General features: G+C 35.0%; 1 protein-coding gene across 1 annotated transcript in view; it reads left to right on the top strand.

Moving 5' to 3' along the window:
• Crybg3 (crystallin beta-gamma domain containing 3) overlaps positions 1–10,516 on the top strand; it is a 129,066-nt gene that overhangs the window by 52,031 nt on the left and 66,519 nt on the right. The window contains exons 12-14 of the mRNA XM_023706039.1: positions 5,701–5,843; positions 5,951–6,077; positions 6,889–6,921. Of these exons, the coding sequence (XP_023561807.1) occupies positions 5,701–5,843; positions 5,951–6,077; positions 6,889–6,921 (303 nt within the window). The remainder of the gene's footprint in view (positions 1–5,700; positions 5,844–5,950; positions 6,078–6,888; positions 6,922–10,516) is intronic.

Below are 10,516 nucleotides of genomic sequence, written 5' to 3'. Positions count from 1 at the left end.
CATGAGGCCATGTAGACTGTAGGTGAGATTGTGTTCTTTAAGTTTCTGGGTTTTTTGTGTCTAGCAGCATCCCTTTTACAACCCCCCACCCTCTTAAGCAAGAGAAATAGAAAGGAGGACAGATCTACAGGGAACAAGGGAGCATTTTGTTTCTTCCTAAGTGATCCCTCTTAATAAGAAAGTGAGTCAGTAACAAGTTCTGAATGAAACTTAAGAAGTTCACTGAAGATTGAGCGCTGGGAGTGCTTGTGCAAAAACAGATGTGTAACTTTCAAAGTATTGAAACCTTGCTTTATTTAACTACTAAAAGGTAAGCAAAACAAAATAAGATAAAGTCTTTTTAGATCATTTTGAACATATACGCTGAGATTATGGCCCATAATTCAAAGTACTATCCACTCATTGTTAAATAATTTTAAAATTTCTCTCATATTTTAGAAAGAGAGTTGAGGGAGCATTAAGGATACTATAAATGTAAACAATTGAGTGAGGTGATATTTTCCAAATATGACTGGGACGAAAGCACCAAAGCGAAAACAAAAGAAAAACCTAAGTTGGTTGAAACCTGCCAGTGGTAGGAAATGTGAAAATAAGTAAATATTGTAACTACCATATATAGCTAAATAATTAGAAAATATTAGCTATAAATAAGATCCGTAACAATAACAGTAGAAGAATAGCCTTGTTAATTTTTGCTGTTTACAAACATGGAAGGTATGCACAAAAATGATGACACAGTTTTTATGTAAATAAGGAAAAAAGTAATTTTTTTAAAAAATTAGGATATTAAATTTAATTACAGATATATAATATACTAATCCTAATATTTGTTAAGTACTTATTAATGATTTACTTTAATATGTGTTCTGATAGTCTTAGCAAAGATTAATGTGCAGGTTTTTTTGTGTGTGTTTAAGAGAGGGTGTGCAGGGTATTCAATGTCTCACTGTATAGATTGGACTCGTAGTGATCCTCCAGTTTACAGCATCCCAAGAGCTGGGATTACAGGTGCGCGCCACCATGCCCAGTCTCAATTGCCATCTCAGCATGCCCTGGGGGTGGGGCCGGCACAGCAGGCCCAAGGATCGAACCCCTGGCCCCTGTACCTGCTTGCAGGTGCTTTAATCCGCCGAGCTATTTAACCTGCCCTTGTAATGTACAGATTTGTATGATACATTTTACAGATGTTCAGAAACTGAACATCGTAGAGGGTAGGTATGATGCACCAGTGTTGTGCTAAAGTTGGAGGGCAAGTTTGTCTTAATTTAGAGCCCATTAGACTTTAAAAAGTACTTACATGGAAAACTAAATCTTATTTAGTAAGAGCCTTATGACATTTCATTTAAATATAGAGTCACAGACCAATACACATATGTAATAAATTTTACATGCTTTCTAGGCACTTGTTATGATAAAGTTATGTGCACTAAAATATGTTTAGATGATGCATACTAGGGCTGGCAAGATAGCTCAGTGGACTAGGGGGCCTGCCCCTTAGCTCAGTTCTTTAATTGGCTGCTTCAACAAAGCAGTCAGGCTCAGGTTGCTGTGGTTCAGTCCCCATGACTCAAGCCAGCCAAACCTGCCCTGAAGGCATTGGGAGCAAAAAAAAAAGATAGCTCTAGTGGACTAAATGCCTGCTTAGGCAAGCACAGGGACTGGGATTTGATCCCTGGCACCATGTACTACACTGACCCTACCCATTGGTGCAACGAGCAGGCTACTGAGACTGGGTATGGTGGTGCACACCTGTAAACCCAGTGCTGGGGAGGCTGAAAACACAGGAGGATCACTATGAGTCCGATTCAGACTGAGACTCTGTACCAGATACATTCAAAAAAAAATTCTTAGATGATGTATACTGAAGAAGTCTATCCATGTTTAGATAATACAAAATGTTTATATGTTGTGAAAATGCTTAAAAAACTTGCTTATATATTAAGAAATTCTGTATTCCCCAGACATAGTATATAATTGGGAAGGCATTGTTTTGTTCTCTTTATTTTTATTTTATGGAAAAAAAGGTAAAACAAAATTTCATAAAAATAATAGTATAACAATAGTTAATATATTACATATTGTTATCTTTGAAGTAGTTGATCAAGGTACAAGATATGAGCATAAAAATTTCTCAATTGATACTAGCTCAAACCTTGTTTTATTTTTATTTTTTCAAACCTTGCTTTTTAATGAAGTAAGAGACACTAATTTTATAACTGACTTGCATTTTTTCCCTTTTCCTTACTGACCTTCCCCTTTTTATCCATCCTTGCTCCTTTTTTCTTTTGAACAGTTTCTTTCCATGTCACGATGTCTACTGAACATTTTATAAGTTTACTCTTTCAATATTTTCACACCAGGGAAACAATACAATGTTTTTGCATATGTGTCTAGTTTATTTCGCTTATGAATATGGTCTTTTTAAAAAAAAAATTTTAATTTATGTGTGTGTGTGTGTGTGTGTGGCCAGCTCAGCCCACCAGGGGACGGGGCTGGCTGGCATGTGGTGCTGGGGGATTGAACCGCGGTCCCTGTGTTTTGCTAAGCTTGTTTTAAGTAGGTGCTTTAGACCACTGAGCCATCTCTCCAGCCCCTGAATATGGTTTTAAGTTGTATCCATTTACCTATAAAAGTCTTTAAGTCTGCCCTTCTTTAGATCTGAGTAGTACTCCATTGTATTAAAAATAAAAGTCTTTTTATCCGTTCCTCATTTGATGAGCGTTTGTGTTGTTTCCAAGATCAAGCTATTACAGATTGCTGCTATCAGCATGGTGCACATATATTGTTGTGGTCTGATGTTTTTTCTTCTTTTGGGAAGATACCCAGAAGAGGAATAGCTGGGTGGAATGAGACCTGTATTTCTAGTTTTTTTGAGGAGTTTCCACACTGATTTCCATAGTAGATCTATCAGTCTATACTTCCACCAGAGTGAAGAAGGGTTCTTTTTTGCCCTACAGCCCTGCCAGCATTTGTTATTGATTGATTTCTTGGTGATAACCATTATTTCTGGGGTGAGATGGAATTTCATTGTTTTAATTTGTATTTCTCAAATGACCAGTGATATTGAACATTTTTTGATACATTCATGTGCCATTTGTATTTCTTCATCTAAGAAGTGTATATTCATCTCAACTGCCCATGTTTTGATTGGGTCTTTGGATTTAGGGGATCAGATTTTTCATTTCTTTATATATTCTGGATAGAAGTCCTTTTTCTGAGAGACAATTGTCTAGAATTTTTTTCCCATTCTGTATATTGTCTTCTAATTTTGTTGGTGATTTCTTTTGCTGTACAAAAAACTTTTCAGTAAGGTGAAATGCCAGTTGTTGATTCTTTGAAGTATTTCCCATGCAGTCTGGGTTTTGTTCATGAACTCTGTCTACACCTATATCTCAAGAGTTCTACCTACTTTCTCTTCCAGTGGATATATTGTTTCTGTTTTAATATTTAGGTCTTTGATCCATTGTGACATGAGTTTAGTGCATGGTGATAGACATGGGTCCAGTATCAGTCTTTGGCATGTAGAGAGCCAGTTTAGACATCTTTTTTTTTATTAGTACATGTTTTTAATCCACTTCCCTTCTCCTCTTCTTTGTTACCTCTCCTCCTATCTCTTGGTTACCTTGCCTTTGCAAAAAGTTTTGTTTCTCTGGTTCCTATTATCTATCTTTTATTTGTCTTTGATTTGTTTATACTTTGGGTTCTCATATAAGAGAAACCATGCAGTGTCTAAACTTGCATGTCTTGAGGTAAGCTCTTGTGATTGTGACATCCCTAGTGAGTTGATAGGCAGAGCTGATATGTGAGACATATTTTCTGCATACAAATTGAAATTTACAGTTCTCAGCTGAAGTAATACAAAAGAGAGGAGGACAGAGAGCAAAGCTGTTTTCAAATTTCCTGACTCCCATAGGTGGAACACACTGTGGATTTACTAAGGTCAAATACCAGACATGTTCCTTAGGGATAATATGCTCTGTGTCATGGAGAGCTTTGTAGAGGACAAGTATAAATGTGTTCCCAATTCCAGATGAGTCACTTGGATATACTGAGTTGCAGTTGATTAATTAATAAAGTGACTAAAAGAAATATAGCAAACTTTAGGCTTTAAGAGTTGAGGAATTTTTATTCCTTGGGTTCAGTAAAACCTTTTTGGTATTGTTTTTCTCAATTTTATATTCACTTGCTTGTCTTTGCTATGATTTTCGAACTTTGAGATACTTTCCATACCTCTGATAGGCAACACAGACTGCTGTTTTCATTTGTGAATAGATACACCAGCTCTCTACTGGTGTATCCGTAATGTTGGACATGTAGTTATGTTGCAAGATATTTGAGGCCAGATTAGCTGAGGGATTTTATGGAATTTAAAAGTAGCCAAATTATTGATCTTTATGACTCATCTTTATATCTAAAACATCTGCTTATTAATTTTCTATAATACCAGGAAATGCCATACCTGAGACTATTCAAACTATCCTACTTATTCTTTTTATTATTTATTATCCTATTTAATAGTAATAGTATTAGTAGCAGTAGTAGCGGTAGTAGTAGTGGTGGTAGTACTGGGAATCAAACTCATGACCTTGCACTTGCCAAATAGGTACTGTGCTACTGAGCTATCCCTGGCCTATATCCTATTAATTTAATAATATAAAATGGAATAATACCATTTTTAATATTGTCCCACCATTTTTCATTCTTTTTAAGCAAGAGCTCTAAATTTGGGAATTTCTAGAGTATCTAGAAAAGATAGGTATGATAGTAGTTTAAAAATAAAAACCACCTCACAGCACTTACCCTAGACATCACTGTGAATGCCTGTTCTGCCTCTCTACTGGACCAGATGGCTAGAAGATTTTGATTTTGTTCAGTTTTTTGCATATCATGCCATGCTTTGTATATGGACCCAGAACTGACACATGACCTCCGAGCATGAGTTGTCTCATAGCTAGAATTCTGCATAGCAGTGATATTGTATTGATGGCAACATATCTAGATTGGATATTGCATATTTGTTATGTTTGATGGAAAATGTAGAGAGGAATAAAATCTGGAGAGTTGCTCAGAAGGGGAGAGGTTCTTAAGAAAAGATGGAAAGCAGAACCTAAAAGTCAGAAGTCATAAGTAGAAGATGGGGAGAAGAGAGTACTACCATCCAGAAGGGTGTAGCACTTGGTAGGGACTCTTGCAGTGGCAGACAGTTTAAGAAGGAAATGAGCTCAAGCTATGTGAGGGTACTTACTTGTATCGTGTGTGCTGCCAGCACTTGTATTTCCAAGTTGGTTCTATATAATAGGTACTCTTGCTTTGTTCAACTAGTGGCTGCATAGTTGCATGTGGCCTGTGCTTCCAGCCCCTTTCCCAACTCATTTTTCTCTCTTATAGTTTTTACATTTGAGGTCCAAATGAAACTTATAGTTACAATTGATCAGTTAGTATGTAAATCCCAATAGCTTATTAACTAGTGACTACTTTTTAAATAAATATCACATTTTCCTATTTACAGTAAGTTCAGTTTTATGGGAGTTGTTTAATGATAGGGGAGTAGTAACTATGAGATAATTTCCCATGCAGTTTAAAATTCTTTCTGGAGTTATTTGTGTGAATGTTATCCTGCGAGTATGTGAAAATGTGCTTGGCTACCGCAGTCCATAAAACCAAAATATATGCTTTCCTAAATTTTCTTCTTCTTTTCAGAATTTTATAGAATCTTCTGTCACCCTGTTTGAATCTGACCTAGAAAGTGGAAAGTTTATTGACATTTCAAATCAAGACGTTTCAGACTTAGAAGAAATTGGCTTTGGTAGTGAAACAAGATCCATTCATGTTAAAAATGGAGTGTAAGTTGTCTCCTGCCCTAAGGACCTTGAAATATTCTTTGGTGTTTTAAATTATTGGTTGCTCGGTTGGACCTCACCTTTGTTCTTTTCTCTTTATTCTCTCCTAGATGGGTTGCCTACCAGCAGAAGTTCTTCTGTGGAGAACAGTACATTTTAGAGAAAGGGAAATACAAGTGTTTCTTTGACTGGGGAGGATCAAATAATATAATCATGTCAATTCGACCTGTTCAGCTGGTAGGTGAATTATGAGGATGGCAGTTGCCAGTAGCATATTAATAGTTAACAATTAAAGATATAAGACAGGATTTTAAAATATGGAATTGTTGGATTATTTTAATGTTTATATACAGAAAATGAAAACATGGTAAGAATTATGTAGACTCTATGGAGAGCTATTACATATTAACCAGAGAATGAAATGGGTCTGTAATTTTATCACTTCATTCGTTCGGCAGTATGTATATAGTGCCTGTGATTATTGCACTTCTTACAGGAGATGAGAGATCTTTAAAGTTACCCTAATGGCTGTTGCTCTCACAGAGGCGATGAATATATGAGCAACTAATTACAATGATTAGTGAGAGAAGGCAATGTGTAGGCAGTAATAGGAGCACAGATAAAGGAGGCTCTGAGTGACTTTACCACAAAAAATGTAGGGAGTTACAGCCTAAATTATAAAAGTAATTTTTGAGGCAGATGGCATTTGACAAAGAATAATTTCTTTGTGTGCAATACCATAAAATTGTGAAGGACGATGACCAGTTTGTTCCGCAACAAACTGCAGAATAACCAGGGTGCATATGAAATAAATGTCACAAATTTTAGACTCTTTAATGGGTGCTGTAGAGCATCAGAATTACTAAAAATAAGTTGGGTGTAAGTACTAAAATTTAGGAGAGAACTCAGTATCTTTTTTGAGGGTCTTGGCCAGTTGAAGGAATCTTATAAATTTTGCAGACCATTAAAAACTTTTAAAGGATGTTTTGAAAATGTTCAAAAAATAACTAAGATTACAATGTTTAAAATATTTTAATATATTTTTCAGGAACCACTTGGAATAAATGAGCCTCCACATTTGGTATGTTTAAAAATATTCTTAATTTATAATTGTTGCTTATTTTACCAAAAACAGTTACATTTTCTCCATCAGGTCTTTCCCTTTCTCTCAGATAACTTTTTCATATGTATGAAGCTGGGAAGTTTACATGGCACTTGTTACTGTGAGCTGAAGAGAATTTTATCTTCATCACTGACTGTATTGGCCTGGACTCCTCACAGTGCATTTTCTCCAGACATAGCTATTGCTCTCACTACTTCTGGTTCATTTTTACCTGTGCCACCTTGTTCTCTCTTTTTGTCTGGTTATTGTTCTTTAGCACAGCACAGTGTGTTATCTCTGGAGGAGCAGGTGGCATAGAGAAATTGCTGCCTTGGCTTCCTTATTATGTGCACGTCTCTCTAACACTTACATCAAATGTTTCTTCATGGCTTGATTTGAAACTTTTTCATTTTTTTTTTAATGAATTTAGGACACAGTCTACAGGGTCTGCAGGGTCTCACTATGTGATTGGACTTGTAGTGATTCTCCTGTTTTCACCCTCCCAAACACTGGGATTACAGGCATGCACCACCATGCCCAGTCTCAGCTGCTGCCTCAGCATGTCCCGGGGGTGGAGCTGGCATGGCAGGTGAGGGACTTTTTCTTTCTTTCTTTCTTTCTTTCTTTCTTTCTTTCTTTCTTTCTTTCTTTCTTTTTTTTTATCTTTGTGGTACCGCGGACTGAACTCAGGACCCTGAACTTGCCAGGCAAGCGCTTATTCTACTGAGCTATCTCCCTGGCCCTTTCATTTCTAACGTTAATGGTGTGAATAGGACTGCATAATATTCTAGATTCTAATGCTTCTTTATTATGTATTGAAGGCTAGAAATTTTGCCTATATAATACTACTCATAATTCTGTGAGGTCATTGTTAATCCCATTTATTGATTTAAAAACTAAAATTCAGTTTAAGTAGATACCATTATCACACAGATAGTGTAAAATAGTTTCCAATTCCTTTTATAAAGCAACATTTTCAAGTCAAAGAAGGATATACTATAAGAGGAGCACAACCATAAAAGGTTCAGAGGATAACAGACATTACTTTTTCTACTCCATTTTAAATAACTACATTCAGAAAAACTGCTGTTAAAAAGCAAATATAGTGATTAATTTAAAATGACATCCACTACCTTTATATAATGTTGATTGTGTATCTTTTTCATATTCATGTTAATGTTTACATGTTTCAAATCAGCTTAGTTTAACCCGGTTTCCACTTACAGTGCTTTTAGTTTTTACTGGTTAGCTTGGGTCTATTGGGAATGTTTCCTTTTTGAATATAATTGAGTAGTTATATTTGGAAACACTTCCTGCCACACCTTTAGTTTGAATTTTTGAAAATATCCAACTGGATTTTTAAAGCAGTGTTTCACATGAGTCAGAATAACTTGAAGAAAGGAATTAAACAGGAATAATTTCAAGCTGTACATTTTCTGAGCTTTTAGTGCAGATGAAAAAGACCCATTCTTTCAAGTTCTGTTTTTCCTCATCCTGCCTGTTTCATCCTGACCCGGGGGGTGGGGTGGGTTGTTTTTAATAGACTTCCTTGTTTGGAGCGTATTGCTAAAAAGATTTTCTTTATAGCATTTCCAGTACAACTTGAAGAGAGGTGAAGCAGCAGAAAATACCCAGTGAAGTTGGCTCCACTTCACTTTTTCTAAGTGTTGCTTGGTAATTGGCTTATGAAATAAAAATCTCTGGCAATATGATAGCTGGATGTCAAAGCTCTTCTTATTTTCAGTTGACCAAATTTTCAGGTGTTTTTCTTACTTATGCTCACTTGAATATAAATAGATCTTAATCAGCAGACTAGTTCCATTCTGTAACTGGAACGTGTTTTCTCCTTCCCAGATAGCTGTGGCAGTCAGATTGTACGTATCAGTGGTTTCTGCAGATACTTTTTTTCCCTGAGTATATAACTAAGTTACATCTTACAGTTTAAGTCAGGAGTAGGAGGTATTTTATGCTGGTGATTTTAAGGGGAACCTGAAGCCACCTAGGAGGGGCAAAATTTAGAAAATGCATATATAGAGATTAATATACATAATGAGACTTACGATAGTAAAAATATTATTGCTGATTATTCTGTAAAATAGGACATTTCTTGTTTGAGATACTAATAGCACTCCACCTTTTATTGACAAGATTGTTTTCCTCCTAATTAGTCACTAAATCTAATTATCAACCCAAAATATTAAGTCCTTCTAGGCCGGGAGTATGGTGGTTCTAGAGTTTCTTATAATTATCAGGTGGCATTTAACAAAACAAAGACTAAACAAATATGTGTTGTATTCACATTGTCATCATATATCTGCCTTAGTAAGTCTTAAATATCAGAAATCTCACTAGATCAAATCTTATAAAAGTAAATATAGTTTTCTGAAGAGATTGTAGTTGGATACCATTCTGTAGTAATTCTGACCAGTTCTCCTCTTGACCCAATCAGGTACCATGTGTTCATAGCATCTTTTAAAGTTCATTTACATATATCATGAAAAAATTGAATTTCTGCAAGTATTGAGCCCTTTTTCTATTTTGTACAATTCAATAATTGTAATTGAAAAAAACAAATGGATATTTTCTTCTATGGATAATTTAGCATCATTAAATTTTAAAGTGATCACAGGGTCGATAATAGTTGTGGTTACTATTTTCATGAATGCAGACAGGAAAATGACAAATTTAGGCAAATATCAGTAAGATTCAGAAGCAATTGAGAAAAAGATTTCTTTTTATTAATTTTATTGAGAAAGAAATAACAATGAGACAGTTTCAAAACAGGTTAGTAGGACAGTTACAGTAATTAATACATTGCATATTGTTGTCTTCTTAGTAGTGATTCATACTACAAGATGGAGACATGACATCTTATCTAAACAGTATTAGAACAAATCTTTTCTTTGCATTGAACTAAGAGAAAGTAGCTGTATATCTAACCTCACTAATTTTTACATAGATATATTTTTTTTCAAAGAAAAACAGTTCTTTGTGAAGATATAACTGACTCACTTTTATAATATTCAATGTGTAAAAGTTCTCAGGGAGAGCTATTGAAGAACATCTTCTATGAGCAATTAGGGAAATAAAATTATTGTAGACTGTAATTGACTGAAAAAATATATGAGAGTGTAATACAGGATAGGTGTGATGTAATCAAAGTGTGAAGACTTTTTTTTTTTTTAACAGTTAATGTATATGAGGGAGGCCCAAAGGATTAGACAAAGCTGTATTCAGTGTAGAATGGTATTCTTATTTTAGGATTGGGTAATATAAAGTTGCATTAAAAGATAATGCTGAAATTTTAAAAAAAGATGATGCTGATATTGTGGAATAAACTGAACATAGCATCTGTGTTTGGACAGTAAGCTTTTATATTTTCATACTAGTTGGAAAAGATTGTCACATTTTATTCATGTATGTCATAAGTGATAATTACATAGCAAGAAGCATTTCTGCAAAGTCTTAATTGTAAAATGACGACAATTTTAGCTCTAAGGGTTATTTCTGAAGAGCAAATACCACATTATATATAAAGGATTCCTTGTCATTTAGTGAAAACCTGAGTTTTGTT

Source organism: Octodon degus, unplaced genomic scaffold, assembly GCF_000260255.1.
Source record: "Octodon degus isolate 3935 unplaced genomic scaffold, OctDeg1.0 scaffold00237, whole genome shotgun sequence".
Lineage (NCBI taxonomy): Eukaryota > Metazoa > Chordata > Mammalia > Rodentia > Octodontidae > Octodon > Octodon degus.
This window is presented reverse-complemented; position numbering and strand designations above follow the sequence as displayed.